The sequence below is a fragment of the Boleophthalmus pectinirostris genome, unplaced genomic scaffold, assembly GCF_026225935.1.
Source record: "Boleophthalmus pectinirostris isolate CB_2022bp ecotype Guang Dong unplaced genomic scaffold, ASM2622593v1 HiC_scaffold_18, whole genome shotgun sequence".
NCBI lineage: Eukaryota > Metazoa > Chordata > Actinopteri > Gobiiformes > Gobiidae > Boleophthalmus > Boleophthalmus pectinirostris.
Genome location: NW_026571133.1, coordinates 31115544 through 31140494, shown reverse-complemented (window position 1 = coordinate 31140494; position 24951 = coordinate 31115544). Strand labels below are relative to the sequence as shown.

Sequence of the window (24951 nt, the reverse complement as noted above, 5' to 3'; positions counted from 1 at the left end):
AATTTAAGCCAGTTCTACAATATATTTTTCATTTTGTCTGTGTGGATCTCCTCAGAAGCATGCTTTTTGAGCATAGTTAGTTTGCACTGTGTGTTCCACTTTACGACTCTGTGCTTTCTTCCCCAATGCCTTCCATTGGCTCACCTACCAATGAGTGAGTATATACAGAGATTTCACCTTTTCTTCACCCGTTCACCATGTGCTGACCATTCATGGAATACTTTATTTATTTATTTTATTATTTAAAAGTGTACACAACAAAACTGATCAAATTACTGCAGTAAAACGTTTAAATTAAAACACAAACTACCTATTTTAACAGTTGTTTTAATCATTGCAATTATCCATTTACTATGAATGAATGGCATTTCATCATTTACAGTTTCTCACCTGCACATGCTCACAGTATTCAACTTGACAAATAATTTTGTATTGTACTCTGATGTACTTTGAATTAATGTTTTCTCTGATTTCCAGGTTGGCTCTCATAAACTTCACAAGCTTTAAGAGGTGGGACATTATCCAGTTGTCCCTTTGTCTCCCCGCTCGTCTGTCTCCGTGATCAACTGTATGTATACCAATGTTCAGTTAGAAAGACACTTTTTAGTAGTATTACCAAACACAGGGTAGTACAAAGGCTGTACCAGCCATATATACCCCAGCACAACACATGACATTTATACCTCTGTGTGGAGAGTGCATACTTATATATGTTTCCAGTTAGTGTGCAGAGAGACCTACCCTTCACACTCCTTGCATGAAGAACATGTTTCATCTTCCATGGTAGCTTGCGGTGTTGACAATTATTGAACTCTGGGTCAGTGGTCTCTTAGCTGTACATAGGTGTAGGTACAACTCATGCATGTGTTTCAGCTGTATCTAGGCTTTGCGATTTGAATTTATAAATATATTGTAAAATATCCACAGTACTATTTTAGATGGTTATATTAATAGAAATGGGACACAATTTATCTTGTAACAATTTGGGCAGTTTGCACAATATAGATAAATAAGTGACTACTGCTGAATGTGACTGTGCTCTCTCTAGTCACAGCATATCAGCAATTGATTTCATGTGAATAAATTAGTCCTTTACAATCATAAGAGTGACACTTTGATTCATTGGTGTCCTGCAATACTACATGGTTCTTTTGCCTTTATGTTTATATAATATCATGTATCTTTATTAACTGCTGTAAACTGTGATAAAATGTGACTGGGCTTGTCCAAATACTGGCTCTGGGTCAAAGTATAATGTAAAGTGTTGAGGGGATCATTATTGAAGATGAATAATGATTGTAGTGCATTACTGAGGTTGTGGAATCAGGTAAATAAAACAACATACTATTTCAAAGGTCAAGTCTTTTTTTTTTTAACTAGTGCTCATTTTAGTGATAACATAAATTACTATGGGTTTGTTATGATCTGATCCTATACCCATTATTATTATTATTATTAAAATATGCATCAAATGATAATAAATCTCATAATCAAATAGGCCTCTTTGTAGACCCCTCTCAGTTGCAAATTATATGGTGATCATTTGGAAGTAAAATCCATAATATAGTTAAAGGAGCACTATGTCACTTTTTGGAGGATGGTCAGTCACCTGCTTGTCTTTATGTACATGTTATGGCCTGACCTGGAATTTTCCATTTTTTATTTTAGCAACACGAAAAAAAATTTATTGCCAAATTGTGGAACATTCTCTGCATTTCAATTACATCTCCATGGGGAAAAGTTACATAGTGAACTTTTAGGTTCAGTTTTTTACTAAAAACAATAAGGGCACAATGATGGGGTCATTTTATATAATTTGGCGCATTTTTGTCTTTTGGTTATAGGAAACCCCAGTACTAACTTACTGATATTTGGGTGGCATTGCCTTTAACAAGTAGCCCACTCTGGAACAATGACATCACCTCTGTAGTAAATTGGTTGCAGTTTGAAAATCTTCCTCTAAAGGGCAGTGTTGAGCCTATAAAAATCACAGGAGGGCCCTTTCTTGAACGTATCACCTGTCAGACCGGTGAGACGACTGTATGGGTGCTTGTCACGTACCGCTGAATGAGTGTTGCATTTTATTTAATTTCATGTACAAATGAAAAACATTTGGCAAATTAAATGAATAGTTTACTGGCATCATTGTCCAGATTAATAGGCTATTGTAATTAAAATGAGCAATCTTGCATAATAAATAATCATTTAATCATAATACTGACATTCGTAATCCTCGTATAATTCCACATTTTTGATCTAAGAACGAAGATCATCACAAGGTACCACGCTTCTCACGCCGCTGCTGTCTCTTTAACCAGCAGACTCTCTTGTCACACTGGTCCCTCCCATTCTTGCAGCCCTCCAGTATTGCTGCTTGAGATGGGAGCGCACTCAGCAGCACCATCGCGGCAAAAGAAACGTGCTTAACCCGAGAAAAACAACGTGAAGACCGAGAATGCCGCTCCGAAGCCTGATAAAAGATTGGATAAAGAAACGACTCGCTAAATGATCCTGAATGTTACCGCGTGGTTTTCTCGTATATGAAACTCAGATGCTGTCGTCGCCCGTTGTGCGCTTTTTTATTCTTTCTCCTTGAGCGCTGTTCGTACAAAGGCTCTGGGGTCTGAAGCAGTAGCCCCCGGGATTAATGCATTGTGAATGGGCAAAAGTGAAAGCCAAAACGCGGGTATCTGGGCACAAACAGTGAGTGAGTAAAACAACGGGATTCAATTTGCACTTGTTTTTTTCTCACTGGTCCGGCTCCCACACCATAGGATTATTTATTGGTCATACTTGATTTTTTTACGGAATAATGCTTGAAAAGGACGATCAACATTCTCATATATTTTACCCTTTTGGGCCGCCTGCAGTCCCAGCTATTTATCTGACTGAACAGCAGCTGGTTTCTCTGGAGGAGAATGGGATGTATTGTTGCGACTGCGCAAACGGCAAGTGTGAGCAATTAGGCTCTATATTTGTAAAAAGGTTACTTAAAGGACTCTTATAAGCACGGCTTGTGTACCGGAGCTATAGCTGCACATTGTTGGTTGTGCGGTTACTGGACTCCAAAAGGGACAAACTGTGCGCCTTTGGCACCATCCCCTCTGAGCGAACCAAGGTCGGTCACTGGAAAAAGATTTGGCACAACATGGTGGAGCCGGTGGGTTTCATTGAAGCGTGGAAGGCGCAGTTCCCTGAGTCAGAGCCCCCCAAGATGGAGTTGAGGTCTGTTGGTGGCATTGAGCAGGAGCTGGAGAGGTGTAAAGCATCTATTCGGAGACTAGAGCAAGAGGTGAATAAGGAGCGCTTCCGCATGATCTACCTGCAGACTCTTCTAGCAAAGGAACGAAAGAGTTATGACAAGCAGCGCTGGGGCTTTAGGAAGACCCCTGTGGGTGAGGGCATGGACGCAGCTTCTAACCAGGGAGCAGAATGCCAGTCCCAGCAGCCACATGTGCAGGAGACTGGGGTAGTGGGGATGGGTGTAGGAGGAGGGGGCTACAGCACTCTGGGACCAATGGAGAGGAGCCGTTTTCAGCCTGTAGGTGATGGAACTGGCAGGACCAAACCTCGGCCCCCACCAGCGAGAAAATCAGCATCCCACGGAGACGGACTAGAGTCTGCTTTTGACGTGCCCACACAGGTTGAATCCACCTCTTGTGACAACCTAGATGGGCTTTCTCCATCCAAACAGAGAGGTGGCATCACTGTATCCCCAAGAAGACCAGTGCTCCCACCTCCTGATAAGGAACTACCCACCGACCCAAAGGACAAGATGGGCATGGGGATGGGAGTAGCAGCACTTCGATCCAATTTTGAGCGGATCAAACGGGCCAATTCTCATTCTGCCGGTGATGTAGCAAAAATTCAGGATAAACCACCTCCGCCTCCTCCTCCATTTTATTCCAACCTCGAATTCCATCATGACAGGGGTTTGGTGAGGGTCAATGAGCGCGAGGTGTCCGACAAGATAAGCTCATTGGGCACCCAGGCACTGCAGATGGAGCGGAAAAGGTCCTTACACTCCCTCCCAGGTAACTTAGCAACTGCTGCCGGAGATCTTCGTCCCAGACCGGTTTACAGGGGGCGATCCACAGAGAGCACCTGTGGATATGACGCAGAGGGTGAGGATGGAGAGCCTACACCAAGACATTTAGGAAGAGCCAATGGGGGTAAACCTCCACCCCCTCCCTGGCAACCCTCAGATTTCCAGGCCTACTCTAGTGTGTATGTTGGCGGGGTCATGATGGGTGAAGGAGGCAGTGATGGCAGAGGTGGCAGTGGGAGTGGGGTGTCTATGAGGGACCAAAGTACTCAAGATGACCACCTGCTCACCTGGCCGCGGCGATCCTACTCCCCCGGAAGCTTTGAGGACGTGGGGGGAGGTGGGGGCTACACTCCCGACTGCAGCTCCAACGAGAACCTAACATCCAGTGAGGAAGACTTCTCCTCGGGACAGTCCAGCCACGTGTCTCCCAGCCCCACCACAGCCTTCCGCCGGCCCTTCAGGGAAAAGAGCCGGTCGCCTTCTCAAAACTCTCAGAATTCCCAGCACTCCTTCGACAGCAGTAGCCCGCCAACGCCACAGTCCCAAAAGAGACACCATCATCGCCAACATGGAGGCCCTGTGGTCATGTCCGAAGCAACCATCGTCAGTGTTCGTAAGACAGGACAAATCTGGCCCCCTCCCTCCCACCATGACCTCATGCCCCATGGAAGAGCTTCGCATGACAACAGTTTCCATGGAGACCACCTAGGTGAGTGCTTGCTGTGGTCTTTTATCTTTGTTGTTGTTGAACACAGGTGGGCTTGAGTGCAAAGGACACCGTTGAGCCTACACAAATCCTGCAGTGCGTGTTTCCTCTTGAGTGGGTGGAAAAATTATTGGAAGTTTGACTAATGTGGTTTGTCGTGGTCCCCTGGGGATCTTTCTGGCATTTGAAATTCCAAGCCTGGTTGTCATACTTTAAAAGCTTGCCTAATGTTAGTAATTGATAGTGCCATTTTGTGCATCCACGTAAACACTTAGGATTGTGTGTTCTCTCCATGGCCTTGTGTGGGAGACAGATGAAAGATCCACCTTTGCTTATTCCTGGAATGTCAGCTGGGTGAATGAACAATAATGCGGTCAGTGAGTTTGAGATGCAGGTCTAGCCTTTCTTACAGTACTAGCAAGTCATGTAGTTTTGTATTTCAGATTCAGATACGCCTCCTCAGCTTTAACCTCAGACTGTTTGGAACATTTTCAGGCAGGCTATTCCAAACAATTAGCTCCAGTGTATCTAACCACTAAATTGTAGTCTTCTGCCATGGTACCTGTAATAGAAGTTCAATGACAGATAGGTGTGTAGCTTGTAGATAAGTACAGGTATTAGCTAACTATAGGCTTTGAGCAGCATACACTGTGTTCTATAGTGGGACGGATATATCAAGATGACTTTGTTCTGCTATTTAGTTTTTATTACAAACATACAAATGTCTTTTGGAATTTGAAAGTGACATTTTGGGTATTTCTATCACACATTAGCGTGAACAATTTCTACACAAAAATACCAGAAATGCATGTAAAAAGCTTCTGTAACTGCTCTATAAACATTTTGCTCTATTTAAGTTGAGGTAGTTATGCTGTCATTCTGAGGTTGTCTATTGTTGTGGACAGTAGTTTGCTCCCTGTGTATTGTAACAGATTTCAGAGTAGTTCCCTGCTGGACCAGACAGACTGCAGGGTACTGGCAACAGGGGCATTTATGAGTGCCAGCATAAACAGCCAAACAACACAGTTATAGTAGGCTACTGAAAGCAGATCATTGGGGTCAAAGCATGTCTAACTAGCCAATTTCTATATTACCAGTAGCAGATGGCAGAGACTGTGTGATAATAGTTCATTTTTGCTGTATATTTAAATTTTAAAACTGGGGCTGAGATCCAGGTTCAGTCTTCTCACATCGTCAATGATATTCTTGTGGTTTGGAGCAGAGTTCAGCCTTGCTCATGTTCAGAAAATTTACGATCAAAAATCGTGATTGATTTAAGTGGTAGAAATGTGATTATCGCTCAGCACTAAAATGGTAGTTTAGTAGTGAGATATTAATACTGTTTTCATATAGCAAATATCTATACTATAAACCAATTTTATAATAGAGAAATAACAAGTATTGCTGATCCTAAAAGTTTACTGTCATTTACCTCCCTCACCCTTACTGTCTACAACCTGATACCTGCTATTGACTAAAAATCCCAAGCAGGCCTATGGGCAATGTGCATGTATAATTCATTTATTTGATACAGCCCCTGACACCGGCCCCAGCTGAATCTTCTAAAATGTTTTTCCCAGACAGGATGCACTCATCATCCTGTCCGGAAAACCCAATCGGACATATTTGCGGCGAAAGCAAAATGCATTATCTCTTTTAATTATCCTGCCTGATGAGAAGTAATACGCCAAACACCACAAACGCTTAGGAGTTTTTTCAGTTTTTCCTCCGGAAGATAGTTGCTTGCCGCAAATGGCTAATTCCCCATCTGCTTTATGTGAAGGATTATCAGTGCACTGTCTGCCTCTTTGTTTTTACATTTCTTCCACAACAATGAGCTCTGCAGGGAGCTGGAGAGCAGGGTTAGAAGTGGGGTCAGATATGTAGACCATTGAAGGGGGAGAGGAGGGGGTGATTCAGACGATGATGCGTTGAGTAGGATAATCTGGAATTTGAGAAGAAGTGAAATGGTGCTTGGACACCCCATGGGGATGTCTTAAGACAACACCAGAGAAAATATCTACAGTGTTATAGTGGTGAGTGAAAATACAGTACCTACATGTTCACTGGCCAGTTTATTGCACCACTTCAAGTCAGTCAGGGCAGCAGCACATTTAGACAAATCATTGTGTATGCCAGGCAAGGTAATTGAGATTTTATTGACTTGAAAGGATGATGTAGTCTTCCTCCTGGGATTGCACTGAATTGGTCTAGGGATTCACCGATCCAATACTAGTATCTGATATCAGCACTGATGTTGAAAATTTTGTTGGATTGGCTATATCGGCTTCCAAATATCGCTTCGACTGATGTATTGTTCGGACATTTAAATAAATGAAATAAGATTATTTACTGGTTGTAGTTGGCCTGGAATAGAATGTTTGAACTTTTATATAGGCCTATATAAAATTGTTCAGTCTTTACATGAGAGATCAATGTTTTTTAAAGGAAATAAATGCTGTGCTCAGTCTCTGCACTGGTATCAGTTGATATCTGTATTAGAACTGAAAAAATTGGATCAGTGCATCCCTGAGAACTATAAGTAGTCTAGTAATCTAGTAACAGCATATCTATGGGGAAAATGCCATGATAATGCTTGATATCAGAGGAGACCAGACGGGGTCCATTTGAATAATTTCAACAATAAGACTATTTCTAATATCAAGGTGTATAGAGACTCTTGCACAATACACTTACTGTACCAATACATACCTATAAAGTCATCAATTGATGCACACTTATATCTATTTTCACTTTAGCCAGGGGTGCCTTTAACATCCAGAGGAGACTGTGCTTGTGTTTTTGTGGGAGGTGGGTGCTGATAATGATGACGAGTGGGCTTGTGTAGTGAAGAAGGACTGAAGGAGGCAGGGCACAAGGCAGAGCTGTCGTTTTGCGCTCCGTTGCTTCGGGATGCGGGGGCTGCAGAGCAGCGCAGATGGAAAGAAGAACTCTCTCCCATTGCGTAACAGAAATTCACACAGAGGCACATACGCTTTACACTATACCTCCAGGCGGCTCTGCTCAAGGCGACTGCAGCAGGTACTGGCAATGGCAGAAATGGTAGTGGCTAGTTTGGAGTGCAGGTTTAGAGATTGGAAACACTGAGCCAGGACTGAATGTGTGTGTTAACAGTATTCACTAGTGCTGTCATAATTAGGCCTGTCACAATAGCAACATTTGAAGTATGATACATTGCTGAAGAAACTATAGATGATAAACGATAATACTGTAACTAATTTATGCCACTGACACATTCTAAATGTAGAGGTTGTTTAAAAACATGAACTGCTAATAAATAAATAGCAGAATGAAACACTTTAGTAGTTAGTCTGTAATCTGTAACGAGTCATAGATTTATTCTTTCTTGTTTCCAAAACCTTGAAAAATGACTTGGACAATGAGGCTAATAGTGTACTTGAACAGATCTTTAAACACTTATTAGCACAAGAGGGAAAGCATGCGAGTCCTCATACCAAAGTGCAATTACAGGTACAACAATTGTGTTTCAGCATTTCCATTAAACAAACATGCTGTGCCATTGATCAAGACTGACAGCCCTTGAAAACTACTTATCTGGAATAACAGTTTTCTAATAGTTGCACAGTATTTTGTACATGAAATTAAGCAGCACACACATTATCTTACTCTGTTGGTTGGATAAATTAATACATTGGGACTGTAAAACCAGACCTTCACATAAATTCTTGTTTCTAGTCAAGCATAATATTGAATAACAAGTGCGTTTTACAACCTAGGTGGCAACTCCAAATGACAAGACATGTTTTAGTTAATTGGTGAGAATTGTGGAAAGAAAACTCTATATTGGGGTATATGTGGTGTCTATTTTGCCTCTCTCTCTGCCCTAGTCTTCTTGGCAGTGCATGATTTAGTTCAGTTCATCAAATGTCCTATTTGTGAATGTAAATATACAGTCTCTCTTTTGCTCCATGTTATCTGGAAGTTTTGTGTAGCTCTTTGTTACTTTATTCTTTAAATACTTAACTGTATTTAAGTGCAGCCACAACTGACATCACATATAAATGATTTACAAATCTATTTACAGTTCTGGTGGTTGACATTCATGTGGATGTGTAGAAATCAGTGCCCTTAAAATACCTTTGTGGGCCTTTGTGGTGCGATTTTCAATGTGTATTTCAGTGTATTGTGAATTGCGGAGACCTTTTATATATAGATTCTAAGCCATGGAACAATTTTCTTTAAGAGGTTGAAGTCCATGGCAAGAATGATCGTCAGAGCTACTTGAAAAACAGAATCTGTGAATGGTAGCTAGCGAAGTCCCCATACCTTATAGTGGTCCAGCCCGGCACAATGACCCTCTTTTCACACTGAGAAGGGAGGAGTACATAGCCCTCCTATTGGCAGTAAAATGCTGGGTTACCTCAGGCCTGCCGTGGTGGAGAGAATGGTGCAAAAGCATGAAAAGAGAGTGAGAAGAGGAGCGAGAGGGGGGACAAGTGAGTCTGGCTTTCTCGCCAGCTGGGTGCTCCTCAGCTCACACTATTGAGTGACTACAACTTGCTCTGACCCATTATAATGGCATATAACCGGTCCTTTGTTAGCAACTGTCATGGAAAGAACGAGTAACAGGCAAGGTTCACATGTGATTAAACATGTGATTAGGCCTGTCTAATACAATGCTCACATGATTACGCCAGGATTTTATGGACAAAATTTTGGAAGTCATGCTAAGACATAATCTATAATATACAATATGTAGCTATTGGCTTCTTTTATCCTGAAATGAGTAAATAGGTTAAATGTATAAACAGCTGGTTGTTATTCAAAACATGGATGGCACAATGTTATTATTAATATTTATAGGTTTAATTGGTGGGTGCAGTACATGGGCCAGTTCCATGGGGTAATTTCCATCCTTTGTCCCACATTTGTTCTCACAAATGTACTCATTCTTATGTGAGAGTAGGTAGGTTAAATGTCATGCTCAAGGACACAATGGCAGTTTGTACTATAGCTACTGCTGCCTCAATATAGTACCTGGTATTCTAATGGTTTCAAAGTTCTAACCATGAACAGTATAGTTTCTGAGATCAGATTAGATTGGCTATTCGAAATGTGATAACATATACTAATAACTAATGCTAGTGGGGCTTCATTTTTACCAGTGCATATTAATCCCTCTAAAGTGCCATATCTTTTCTGCTAGTATGCCATTTACTTCAGCATTTAATATTACTGTATTTTCATTTTCAGCGATGGGAGATAATGAAGTACAAAAGTAAAAGTACAATACTTTACAATAAGTATAAATTTTAGGTATCTGTATTTTATTTAAGTAAATTTTACAGTGGATACTTTTTCTTCTTTTACGTTTAGGTATCTGTACTTTCTACTCAATTCCAATAAATTTTTTAAGTATACTGAAAAGTAAAAAGTACCTGCTGAAATGACTGAGACTTATTTTTAGCACATTTAATTTGAGTTTCCCAACTCTGAGCAAACCAAATACACAAAAACGGCTTGAAAAACCAATTGAATCACTTAAAATCAGCAAAATCTCTACATTTCATCCTTTAATTGTTCAGAAAAATCTCTGCAAAATACTTTTACTTTTCACTCTTTAAAGTACAATACAGGTATTTTAATACTTTTACTTAAGTAGATTTCCCCGTGTGTTACTTTTATTTTCATTTTTCTGTACTTTTACTTAAGTGCTAAAATTGAGTATTTCATCCACCACTGTTCATTTTTCTGTTCAGTAGCCTATTGTTGCCTACTTATCCCATGTAACATACCTTGCTACTGCCGCAGTGGTATTACTCTGTTGGCAATGAATGTAGTGGTTAAACAGCCCTTTCTCTCTGCCTGGAGAGAGTCAAACATACTCACTCACTTTAGCGCCTGAGTTTGATGTGGATGGAAACAGTGGTTTTTGGGATACTCCATGTTTGTGTGTACTTGCTGTCCATTAGAAAAAGACTTGAGGAATTCTTGCCTGTTTGAGGAAGATGAGAGGGCATGTATACACAACACACAGTAACACACAGTCAAATGCTGATTACGGTTTCTGTTTACCTCTTGCGTTCTTGATTGTTAAGCCAAGCATTAAACCACAACTTTTCCGATGGTCTCGCTGAAACACAGACACTTTTCTCAATTTCTCAAGCCTATGCAGTTTCGTACTGTGTTGCCAGATATAATTGTCTCATTTATCACTTTGCGTGTACGATTAGACAATATGCTTAAGGTACAACAAAAGCACATTGTAACCTAAACTGCGAGATAGCTGTGTACGAACAAACTAGCCCTTAACTGCACTGTTGCCACAATGGATTCTAATAATGTGGTTGTTGGTTTATGGATGATCACTCCAGAGGGAATCTTTCAAGCTTTTAATGTTTTTAATAGTGCTTTTCTCCTATATAATGAGGCTGTTTTGGTAATGAGTTTTATCTCTATAGCCCATTCCCCCTGTTCTCTTGTACTTTTTACCATTATAAATTGATTTTCATGTTTACTGTCTGTACTGCCTTTTAGCGTGGGCCCATTTCTGATTTCAGGGCTTCCCATTCAGCTTTGGAGATGGATCAAAGTCCTTACTCCCCTGTCTGCCCCGGAGCTTGCAGACAGTGTGTAAATGTCCATAAGGCTTGAACTGACGAATGCCTATAAAAACTACACAATCAATGCCAAATGTCAGCCACAGTAGGGATCCTTGTTACAGAGAGGAGGGAGAGTTCATTCCCATTGGCTTACACAGCTGATTCCTGTGTGCAGCCGGATATGTCCTCATGACTCCGCTTTGGTCTGTCTGCTCATCATGGAGTTTACAGGCACTTCAAATTAAAAGCTTATGTAGATTCAAATATATCTTTTAAAACAGTGTTAAATTTGCTTCAGACAAAATACCAGACTATTAAGCCAGTTAATTAAACCTGAAACAGTTACAATGAGTACTATTGCTTAGTACTTTTGCTTATGTACTTTGTTTTATCTAAAAACAGATTCTGATTGTCTCCTTTTTATTCGATTAATTTAAATAGATAAAAAATAATATTGCCATGTTCAGACCCCTCTATCTGTAAAATCTCCCAGGGTTGTCTGTGTATGTATATATATGTATATATATATATGTATGTGTATGTATATATATATAGATATATATATATATACACATACACACACATATATATATACATATATATGCACATACACACACACACACACATATATATATATATATATATATATATATATATGTTTTTTAATCATCATTATTCGTTATGGTATCAAAATTGGTATCAAGTATTGGGCCTTTTCCTTATCAGAAGCAAAACCAGTTATTATATCTCTTTTGCTTTTGAAGAGAGCGAGAGGTCAAATGGAGTCCAGTATATCATGTTTATTCATTATTTATACATGTGATCAGTGACAGCAGCCAATCCTTGATCTGCTCCTGTCTCCTGACCATTCTCTCCGGGGTCTCTACCCGTCACTGCCTGTTGTTTTGTGCATCTTTACCCCTGGGCACTTTTTTATGAGCTCACATTTTCACTGGGCTGGCGGATGGATTTGCTCATTAAATAGCTGTAGGAAATACTGCTGGTCCCTGGGTTCAACATTCATGTGTGTGGGGGGGGTACTTGTGGTAGTGTTACTCAGGGGGACTTAAGGGAAGCGTGGATGAGTAGTTGCAAGTTTTGGTTTTGATTGGGTCAAAAGAGTGACTGGGACTACCAACTGTGTAAAACAAGTCAATCCCGTTGTCTGCCTATTCAGAATACAGTCATCTTTTACAGCTCGTCAGCTCGTAACACTTGGTTGTCCACACAAAAAGGCACAGATGTGTGGAAGAGTGGCACTGTTGTGTAAGTGAGAGGATGGATGGAAAGGGACTAGACAAAAGGAAAGGAAAATGAATGAAAAAAATAAACATGTCATAATTGGCTGAAATTGACTTGTGAGGTTCTAGAATGATTCTGGGTTTGTTTACACAATTTTGTATTACTATTATTATTATTATTATTATTATTATTATTATTAATGTAATTTTATTTTTTGTTTATTTTAATTTATTGTATTGTATTAATTGTATAACCAAGACAGAGTTTAATTGCCATTTAAAGAGTGGTAAAACATATTCAAAGTATTGTGTTCTATAAGCATTCTGTTACATGCTTTTATGTTAATTTCTGAGACTAACTCTTGTTTCATTTCATTGCACAGCTCTGAAAGTAGTGCAAATATTCTTTAGTTTGTACTTTACAGCTTGTATGATTCATTTGATGTAGAAATGTTGAAGTACAAGATTAGCTCAATGAAATCAGAACACAATTTAGCAATACCAGTTAACAGAATTGATTTCTCTTTTCCTATGGGTCATACAGATCATACAGACAATACCAGCACACTATTAGATTTGACTTGAGACTTTTTCTGGTGGAGGGTATGCCACTTTTTTTTTTTTTCTTTAGGAGGATGTTATTGCTTTGCTTGGTATATTCCAAAGAGGTAAAAGTCTATTCAGCCTTTGTTTCATTAGAGGTGATTTTAGTGGCCATACCAGCTTGTCGAAGCCTGATCCCATCAGATCTCAGAAGCTAAGCAGAGTCAGGCCTGGTTAGTACTTGGATGGGAGATCACTGGGAAAATGAGGTGCCACAGTGGGGTGCCATTCACAGTTGTGTCCTTAGGCAAGACACTTCACTCACATTCCCTAGTATGTAAGTGGTATGTGCATGAGTGATGGTGATGGCTGATGGTGCAGATTGGCAGCCGTGCTTCTGTCAATCTGCTTGGGGAAGCTGTGGCTACAATAGTAGTTTACCATTGCCGGGTATAGAATGAATGAATAATGCTCTGTAAAGTGTCTTTGTGACATATATATGTCTGAAAATCGCTATGTAAATAAAAACTTACTAACTTATGGTATAGAAATACCTTTAAGAACATGTGTTCATATGTGAGCCAGCCAGCTCCACCAAACTGATCCATACCTTGGCTTCCTTGCTGCATGAACATAGGTATGTTTAACATGTGAAACATTCCAGGCTGAGCAGATAACTACATCTACATGGAGACTAGGATCTGGCATACCCAAGAAAAGTCAAGAAAAGTTACACAGTACGTCTTTAATGTGGATAGTATGGGGTGTGAGTGAACATTATACTAATGCTGTTTAATTTTTAACCTAAACACTTCATTCTCTGTCTTCTTTGTGTGGGATATCTCCAATGAACTAAATTAGTCATGAATCATAAAGAAGCAGGTTAAGTGGCCTGCAATGTTCCACTATAACATCATCTACATTACAACACAGAATCAGCCCATTCACAAAGACATGAATATTCCATCAGACATGCCCCTCGCTGTGTTGTTTATGCACATGCTTTGGTGCGCAGATGGAAGGAGCAGAGGAGAAGAAAGAAACTACACTATTGATTTTATAAGAAAAAAACAAGAGTTGCCCTATCTGGTCAGAAGTGAGCGCCTGAAATGGAACAATAAAAGCTCTTAGCAGATGTGAAGTTGTGTTTTTATTGTGTGTAAATCAGCTTGTTGTAGTGAGCCCCTGTAACTGCAACCACCAAATTAAGATCATATTTCATCTGCCCTGACCATGATACCCTTTGGTGAGCCACAATCTCTCTTTTATGTCACTTAATACTGGACTTCACCCCCCTACTCACTGAGCCAACATCAATTCAGAACAGCTCTTTGTAAGTTATTTTGTACACCTTTATATAGAATTACTCAAGGGTTTGTACTAGGGTTGGTTTATATGCAAAATAAATCATAATTTTCTCTCATATTGATCTGTCACAATTTGTATTTAATTTCAATTCATTTTACACAAAATGCAAACATGTTTCTGAATAGAAAAGCATCAGTGAGCTCTGGGCACTCACTGAAACCAATCCATACCAATACACATCCTCCCCTACTTGCACATTTAAACCTGTCTCCCTATTGAGTAATTGTTACATCATCAAACAGATGTAGTGACTGTGTAGACTACAGCCTCCCTCATGTGAGTCAGGAGTTTTGACCATTCAAAATGTGTCCCCCCAGCCTCAGTACAGAACTTCTTGTAGCAATAGTACTAGAGTGTTTGAACATCAGCAAGATGTACTTTGTATTTTTTGGCTTATCCCAGTATTCACCAAGTATTATTACAGTCCATAAAAATTATACTAAAATGTGCCTCTCATCCCTAATCAGTTGATATCTTTCATTGAACATATTCTGTAGGCCCTTAATCCTCGCCTGTATTGTAGGTAGTTTTTCTCAGTCTTTGCCCATTATTCAGTCTCTGCAGCTCTCCGCCCACGTCTCACCCCACTGGCAAACTCAAGCACTACCTCTTTAGCTTTTCTACCTCAACCTGCACCCCTAGCAAACATCTAAAACACACTATTTGGGTTGAAAATGTTGAAAATAACTCAAAATGTGACCCTGGCTGCTCAACATTCCACTGTGCAAATTGTACAAGTTAGAAGATTAAGCACTTTTAGCCACCATTTCTCATTTAGACGGTAATGCTCTAAGGCAGTTTATAATTCTCCAGCAGCTTGTGCAAATAGCACTGCTACATAACAACCTGAAAATGAAGGCGTGCAATGTTTGCTCTGGGCTGACTCGAGAATGGCCCTGAGCCAAATGGACGATCTAACACAGTTTCTGTTGATGTTATTAACACATCTGTGGGCATTTTAGTAGCATTTGAATGTGTAAACTGTCAATATGACTAATTGAATAAGAATTAGTGCCCCGTTGAACTGAATGTGTACTATCATGTGAATACTTGAAGTCAACATATAGGCAGATAAATGATGATACCTAATGGAAAAGATATATGGCTGATGAAATAACAAACTATTGTAAAAGGATTATAAACTGCATAGCAATGGAGTTACAAAAGCTCAAAAGTGGTGCCATTACTCATCTTGCTTGTTATGTGACTAAAACAATTGCATTTTAGACCAGCAAAGCATTCACATGACTAGCCCCATATTTCCTGCTTACTTGTCATGCTGTAGTTTATGATAAGTTAATGTAAGGAAAGTATAAAAAAATGGTTTGTTTATAATAAAACTGTGATACGAAAGTTAACACACAGCTTACTCATCATTTCAATGAATGCTTCTGTTAGCAATGGGTCTAGGGATACACTGATCTGATATTGGTATCAGTTATTAGTGCCGATACAGAAAAATTTGCTGGACCAGATATTGGTTTCCAGATATCAGTTCAACCAATATCCTGGTTGGACATATAAATTGATGTAAAAGACTTTTTCTGGTCATAGTTGACGCAGAATGTCTCATAATGTGTGAGTTTTTGCTTATGCAAAGCTATTCTGTAGGTACCTTAGAGATAAATAACAGCTGCATTTGGATGAGTTTTGTTTTATTTTTGTATAAAGGAAATGCATGCCATTTTCAGTCTGCACTGGTACTGATTGACATTAAGCGAACTATAGTATTGAAATCAGTATCAGAACTGAAAAAGCCAGATCAGTGCTTTCCTAAATGGATCCACTTTTATGTAAAGTGTAGTAGTGAATGAAGTACTGTACTGAATGGCAATGCCGATGCTAAATGATGACTATTTCTGTTATTTTATGAAACAGATGTTCACACACTCCAGTCTCATCTTTTGACCTTTTGTTTTTGCTCTTGTACTTGTTCTTGTCAATGTCTTCTGACCACTATTCCATGCCATGCTCCACTTTTCCATATGGGTCTGTGTCACTGCCACTGTAGCTCTGTATCATTTGGCCCACTTTGTAGACCTATAAATGGCAAAGTGGGTTCAGGGCACATTCTGAGGGAAACAGTTCAGAGTGTTTAAATGTTAGAGTTAAGATTACTGTGAAACATTGTGATTTTGAGATAAATCACGATTATTGTTAACCTAACCAAATGGTGACATGGTATCCTCAATACAGTCATTCATTTTGTCTCTCTTCTAGTATACAGCATAGGATATCAAACTTTCTCATTATATCGTGAAATAAACTGTCTTGTGACTTGAATAATCATTATTATTTTGACACACCTCTGCTACTTCTGCAGATATAGTAGTAGCCATACTTAGGGTGATATGTTTGGCTACTGTAAATGCTAAAAGAAGTTAGCCATTCTATTTTCGGTCAACAGAATTATAGCCAAGAGATCTGTATTGAGCCTGATGTTTAATCTGGAATATTGTGCTACCTGAAATAATATATGTTATTGCCCTATGGCATTTGTTAGTGTTCAAGATAGAATATTTTATGCACTGTTACATTTTCATCTATTATTAATTAACTGTATTCTGCAACAAAGGGAGTCATATTACCAACAAAGACCATGCTACCAGCTGGCACCATATGCTATGTACACCACAATGACAGGTGAGTAGGCGCTCTTCACGATCACCTGTATGATTGTATGCTAAACCAATATTTACACTATGCAAATATAGGCACATCTGCACATGTAGCAGCTGATGTCAATTCATTTTACTTGCAGTTATAATGACCACGCTTATATAGAGTGAAGGGTGTAAACTAGTGTGAAATTTTGACCTCTACACTTGGTTCAGCTGACTGTGTAAATAGTGGATCCTGTTTGTCAGGCTCTTACGTAAGAACATGGTATTTACCTGTGACAAACCTGAAACCCCCAAGCAGGTGATCCATGGAGAAAAAAATCTGAAATGAAATGGGTTGGTTATGACTTGTAGAATACACATATTTAATTAGACACATTGAGCTGTGAGACAGTTTAACAAGAAAATGTGTTCCACTGTGTTGTATCCTAACGTATGAAATACAGAATATATATATTAGTAGCTCGAGCAATAAATCTGTTCAGATGCAATGTTTAAGTGTGTTGGAGATCATTTACGACATTGCTGTGAAGTTTGATGTGTGGCTCTTGATGAAGTGACTTGGCTGTGGTCCAGAGTAAGGCGTGTTGAGGACTCCCTGTGTCTGTCCCCTGTGAGAATGTTTACTACAGACACACAGCTCCTGCTTAGGCAAGTGTCATGGGATCTTCTCACACAGACAGACTGTGTTCTACTAGAGACAGCTTTTTAATGTCCAAGGCAAATGGCCCTGATCCACCTGCAAAGTTGAATTGAATTTAATAAAAATTTTAATAAACTGTGTAATTATCGAACAAAATGCTATAACATGATAATAGTAAATAAATCTATTATTACAGTAATAATAGCAAAAGTGCTCGAATAGCAAAAGTGGTTACAGCACTCATACACCTAAACAAAGCTTTTGTTGTGTCCCTGGGCAAGACACAGCCCATCAAGACATTGCCCACTTTCCATTTATGTGGTATATATGGTGGAGACTGGCATCCTTGTAACTGTGCCAACTGAATTATAGCTATCCACCACTGGCAACTGGTGGTGGTAAGCCTTGGTCAGTTTTGTTGACCTGTGACCCATGCATGTTCAGTTATCCATTGCATCACCACTGCCCTCCTTTTATGTGTATTCAAATGTGCTGGCACCAACACATTCTTGTATTATCACTAAGTGCTCCTGACTCCTCTGGTCTGACCTTGTGCTGTGAAAACATGAACCCATCCACAATGTCCACAATGTCAAAGAGTGCCCACAGCCTGCCCCTCCGGCTCCACAGAGTGGAATAATTGTATTAGCACACCAGGGCCAGCCATATTCATAACTGTATTGATCGCTTAAGTGAATCTGTGAAGAGGCCACCCATCAGGAGACCTCCATCCATCTGAGAGCAGGGGCCATGCTGGATGACTGTCTGGGTCACATGACTTATTGTTGTTTAGGTGATTTTCATATGATTTTTTATTAACATTTTTTGTAAAGGATGTCTTGAATTGGTTAATGAAACACATTTTTGTATATGAAATTGATTTGCTCTCACCACATTCTTGTCTCCATTACTGTTCTGTATAGAATGTTCCAAAGTATGGAATAGGTGGGTTTCACGTGACGTCACAGGGCTACGTTTGTCAGTGCGCAAAATCAGATGGAGGGCAGGAAGTGAACTGACTGCAGGAAAATGCCTATGTGTTGTGTAGTTTACGACTGTGCCAATCGTTCTAACCGAGAGAAGGAAAAGCAATTTTTTTTAGAGTACCGAATATAGACGTCCACAAAGGTCAGAAATGGGAAAAGCTGACAGAACAACGCCGGAAAAAGTGGATTACAAACCTGTTTGCGGTCGGAAGGAGCAGAATTCGCTAATGCTCGTGTCTGCAGTGACCACTTCGTCAAAGGTTTGTTACAAAGCTAAATTGTTTTTTGTGGTTTACCTAAACATAAACAAATCATTAACGATTAATGGCTAACGACGTTTGTTGACATTAAATAGTTCAGATTGAGGTTACTGCCGATTTTTCCCATAATGGTTTATACACATAAAATAAGACAAACCCTCACCCCGGCGAAGACCAAATGATAATCATCATTTAGGCGTTTAGCACCAAGGTTGAGGACCCATCCACTGACAAAAAAAGTTATATGCCTCCAAACTTTTGTACGCCTTCATCTGTTGTCTGGTGTAGAACGATGTCTGAAGAGCTAAATAGTTCGTGATATCCTCTGCCTCGATTGTCGGCAAATCTTTTACTTCGGTTAAAAATTCTCTCATTTTCAATAAGATGGGGTCACGCCCAATATATTTGTCAACTAACTGCTCATACTTTTGCCTTGCTACTGGCTCTAAATCCTTACAATAAGAACTCTTCTCCATATCTTTGTTCTCCAGAGCCGTGTTTGTCGTGTTTCTCTTCACTTTCTGCCCTCCACTTGAAATCCGCGCATCATCGTGATCACGTGACTGAAACCCTCCTATTAAATGTTTATATTTATCTCCATGGAGACAAGCATGTGACACCATCAGGTGAAGTTACAGGTCAGATGTGTGCAGACAATGTAAGAGGACATGTTTTTCAAGGTATAATAAGCTATAACATGTGACAGACCGTCCAACCATAAAGAGCAATTTTTACTTCCATCAGAAATTAGTCCAGCTCAAGGCTTTTTGGTTGGGTTTACTATCCATGGAATAATTGCTAACAAAGGGCTTGAGTGTGTTTTACATTGTTTGAAGAGGTCCTTATTGGCTCTATTTGTCTGTTCTAACCAGACCGGTGTTATATTTATAAATGTTTACATGGTTGTGAGAGCTTTGGGGAGCTGTGATGAGCGGTGTGTGAGTGTTTCTGGATGAAGACAATGTAAAAAGTGCAAAGTATGAACCACATTGTCCACACAAGTGCCTTTCCCATTCAGCGTAAACAGAATCCTTGTGACTGATAATGGTATAATTGTCACTGGCTGTTCACAGTTTCCATGGTTACTTCATTTGCTATTAGCACAATGTCTTGTACCACAGTGTCTCCAGTTGTATTTTATTGAATTGAAGTCACACGGCCTCGCTAAATTACTTGCCACCCTTGACTATTAATAACTTGTAAACTGTGTGGATCTGAAACTTTTATGTCAGGAGGGATTTTGAGGCTTTTGTTCCGGCAATTTGTTAGACATCTTTGGCATGTTGACGTTATAATTACAGCAATTAGTATTCAGGGGGTGATTGTACAAACCCACCAGAATAAACAGAACAGACAGAAACTTATGAACAGTGTTGAACATAAAGCATGATTAATTTCAGACATAAAGTTGAGGGGGAAAAACTTACTAACACACTTGTCATTGCTTTTTTGGATGATAGATCCTGAGTAAATATTATAAACACTTTTTATTTATGTCAAGAGATTGTTACTTTTACGCTTTCTTTTTATAGAAGAAATGCCTTTAAAACTTTCTCTTTAGTAATAATCATAATAATGCCTCCTACACACTACATTGGTTATCATTCATTCGCTCTATACTTGGTGATGGTAAGTTACTTCTGTAGTTGCAGTTGACTGACTCCAGCAAGGCTACCAATCTACACCATCTGCCCCTCCAACCACCACAAATCACTCTGACACACTACGGCTCAAATAATTCTCATATTAAACAAGTCAGAATTATTTGAGCCAAATCTCTTTGTATTCATACTTTAGCATTTATTCAAAAGGAAGCTGCTTAAGTAATGCTTACCACAGTGTTTACATCATCTTTACTTACCTCAAGAGACTAATGCTTATAGCTGTAGTAACCACAGAGAACTCGATAGCTCTCCACCACATAATAAGGCAGTCTTGAGTCAGTGCTGTGCTGTGCTTGTCAGAAGGACCAAAAGCCTCTTCTCTCTTGTTAGCTTTGATTAGCATCTATTGGCCTCCCGTTGGGGCTGGGGGGCGGCCTGTCCATCACAGCTGTAATTGGCCCATTCGCTACTATTGACTGTCAGTTTGAAGGAAAAGGAGTGCGTTTGCATCTCCCAGTGTCATTCGGGATGGGAGAAGACATGAGTCGGGACACATGCACACTCTTTTCCGACATGCACACACAACCCAGAAGTGAAGAGTGGCCACTTTGTGTCAGGGCCGTAATTCAATAATTTTACGGTAAACACAAGATGTGCCAAAAATACACAATGTCATCCCTGTTGTCAGTTGATTGTTTACAGTCACTAAATCTCTATGTGTGAAGATTGCCTGATTTATAGGGTTTCCTTAAGACTCTATGTGAAAAAGAGTCATTATTAGACAATATAAACATTATAGAGTGATGATAAAATGTAATCTCACTTCATGGTGCACTATGTAACTTTTTCTGGTGGACTGGCCGCTATCTGAATGTCTCCACTGAGATGTTACTGATATGCCATGGATGTTCCACAGTATGACTTTTAACATGGCTGTAGACAGGTAGGCGATTAAGCCCTACTCAAATTAAGAATGCATCTTATTTCCATTTTAAGCAATAACACCTGCAATTGAATAGATTAATTACAATTTACATCAAAACTGTGCAATGTTTGATGCACTAAACGTAATTCTGTAGTTTTTCTGTGACAGTTGCAGTAAAACCTTGAATCTGAATTTGAATCTGTCATACTCTGGAACATTCTAAGCAAAGCAATAATATCTCCATGGAGACATGCTAACAGCAGTAATGTCACATAGGGCAATGTGCAGCTTTAAAATCCATACATAAATCCATATGTAAACTGTAGAAATTACAGTAGCCTTGCATGTTTTATTTCTCTTTTCCCCTGTGACTGACACTTTGTCTTTACTTTACAGTCAGGGCTGTTATGTAAGTAAATTTGCAGTGTAGCGTTGCATTTTTGATGTGCTGTGCTGGCAGTCAGGCCTGGGCTGGCTTATGTTATCCCTCTGCACCCGAGGAGAAACATTCAGATACACTGTGAAGGGCTCAGGGCAGCTTAGACTGCCGAGAATCAGCTAATTCAGAGCATGTACTGTGACAATGTACTGCAGTTACTCAAGATTTTCATTTTTTTAAATTTATTTTTAATTCTTTTTTCTTTTCTTTTTTTTGGTAGTGGTTATTTTAATGTTGTTATGACCAACACCACACAGCTGATCCAATTAGTACAGTAGCCTCTATAGTTTATTTTGGGTGTTCTTCATCAGTTTTAGTTTTGTTTTTTTCTGCTACCCTAATATATCATAAGTGTTTTTTACATCCTCATATTTCTTAACTAATTGTAACTTAAAGTTTTTGATGTTTGAGGCTATATTACTCATATTCATGGCCACAGGCTAACGCAGCTATTTGTGTTGACAGGTTTGCGTTGTGGAACTTATTTATTGACCGCCATTCTAAATATAGTGTGGATGGAGAATTTATTTATTCTTACAAGCCATTTTCAAATCTTAAATGTTCAATTCCCTAGTGTAGATAATATGCATTATGATATAGATATATTGCAGTAGAGAAAGTCACACCTCCACTCTCCTCTGTGACTTTGAAGCTGCCCATCCATCAGTGCTAACAGTCAGCCTGTCTGTGTAGTGCCAGGGTTACTCTCAGCCTAATGTGCCTATTTGCAGGTTAAAGGGTCTTATCCTATTCAGCTGGATAGATTGCTATTGACTGTGGACCATTTTCTGTTGCTGTTTTAGTACAAGGCCAGGCCTCCTGAGGAAAGACCTATCTGCCAGGGCAAAGCCATTATCTCCTGCTTTCTGCGTAAAACTCAAACTGCCATGTCACCACTTTGGCTATTTTTAGCTCACTTTGAAGGGGACAGGGCATTACTCTGATATTCTGTATTTGTGCATGATTTCACTGAGATGTCTTTGTGCTGCCTTGACCCTTTAGTCATGGATATTACTGCTTTCTTGAGTACTCCTTTCAAAAATATTCCACATTTTAAAATATCCTGTCTTTTTTACAAAAATAATATATGTAATGTATAATTTTACCATTGGCATAGAGTGATCATTGGTCAGTATCACATCAAGGTTCCTGTTATAGGTGACATTTTGAGGACTTTTTACAATTCAAAAGACAGTATTTTGATTTGTCTAGTAAGTGGCCATAATTTTAAATGTATTCACAATTATTCTAAGAAAAAAATAAAATAAAATAAAAATAATTGCATTATACACACCCATTCTGGAGGGGAAGAAATAGTCACATATGGGAATTATGGGAACATATGGGAATGGGGGCTAAAATGTTCCCCTTCTACAGTAGCTATAGGCCCATAATAGAACCTCATAGAGTTAACAAGAGAAGGTTAGTGACTTCATTGTTGATCTTTAATTCCCACTATATCCCTGTGTTTATTTGTGTCTGTGCCTGGGTAAAGCATAATTTCATTTTAAGCTGTTTCCCTGCTCATGTCCTAGTGACTGTCGTCCTGTCTGAATCTTCCACATGTGAAGGAGCACATACATAACTGTGTGTGGTACAGTGGAAGTGAGGCCAGTCTCTGCGCTTGCCTGGGTGGGTTCGGACTATTTCAGTATGTGGTCATGTAATTCTAAGGCGTGGAACAGCAGTGCAGGGAGGAAATAAGGTTAAGACACATTTAAAATACATCCATGGAATGAGTAAGGGAAAATAAAGCCACAAAACAGGAGCTTCGAGAACAAGTGGAGAGTGATGTCATTTAATTTCACACTAGTAAAATCTGAGATTGGAGTTTATTCACTATAGAAATGACATCCACTATACTTGGGTAACACACCAAATGGTACTATATTGCATTATTTTTAGAAAGGGACTATATGATTTAGGAGAAAATGTGCTGCAAATAGTTTGTCCAATAACTGAGGTAGGATTCAAAGTCAAGGTCACATTTAAATTTATAGAAAAATAAAATGCATCTCTAGAGTAATACCCACTTCACCTAAAGGGGACACATCTGCGAACTTAAACTTAATAATTTTCCACTGTCAAACCCCTACAGTCTCTTTATATGACTTTATATGTGTTTTGTAATGTGGAGTTTGACAGTTTGTCAGCTCCCAAGACATCTATGTGAGACCTGTGTGCTTTGTTATTGATGACTTCTATTACTCCTTGCATCGCATGTGAACACTTACACATTGTAACCTACATAATTTCTTCAAATGTGTTATAGCTTAATTGCTCTAATGTGAGAAGAATGAGTATGTAGTTAATAATAAATGTTGAAGTTGCTGCAGATTGTATTACTTAAAAATGAAAATAAATGAGTTTTGTGTAATAATTTGCACATTTTAAAAGAGTCTCTCACATTTTGCAACCAAATCACTTACATGTTTTGCACATTTCTGAATTGATTGCGATAATATCACCTGCGTGTCATCAATGGAATATAAAAATTATGATATAATATAATTTTTTGTCAAAATCTCCCCTAATTTTGAACTTTGGTTTCAGATTCTTGTTATATGCAACATTTTGAGAACTTTTTCCCATTCAAAACATACAGTAATTTATTGAAATTGTTGTATAGTTTTGGCAACTGTCCTAATTTTTCATTATCCTGAAATTGCTAGATGGTTTTGATCAAAACAGTTATCACAGTGAATCCTCATTTTTCATCATCCCTTAAGGTAAACATAACACTTTCACATCATTCTCCCCCCTGCCTCCTTAATATTAGGAGGTTTGTTGTGCCACTGTGGAGTATCATTGCTTCCCTTATGTCCAAAAGTAGGTCACTCTCGGGTCTTGTCCCACTTTTTTGGGAGGGGGTTTATTATTTGTTTTCATCCGAGTGTGACCGGGCCCTTCTGTCCTTTGTCTCCTGTCTCTGCGGATAATGCCCGTCCTCTATCTGCCCCAAGCTCACTGTCAAGGCCCCTCC

General features: G+C 39.2%; 1 protein-coding gene across 1 annotated transcript in view; it reads left to right on the top strand.

Moving 5' to 3' along the window:
- The first annotated feature begins 2386 nt into the window (after positions 1–2386).
- Positions 2387–24951, top strand: part of bcr (BCR activator of RhoGEF and GTPase) — a 79737-nt gene continuing 57172 nt past the window's right edge. Inside the window, exon 1 of the mRNA XM_055154081.1 lies at positions 2387–4757. Within this exon, the coding sequence (XP_055010056.1) occupies positions 3149–4757 (1609 nt within the window). The 5' untranslated portion in view covers positions 2387–3148. The remainder of the gene's footprint in view (positions 4758–24951) is intronic.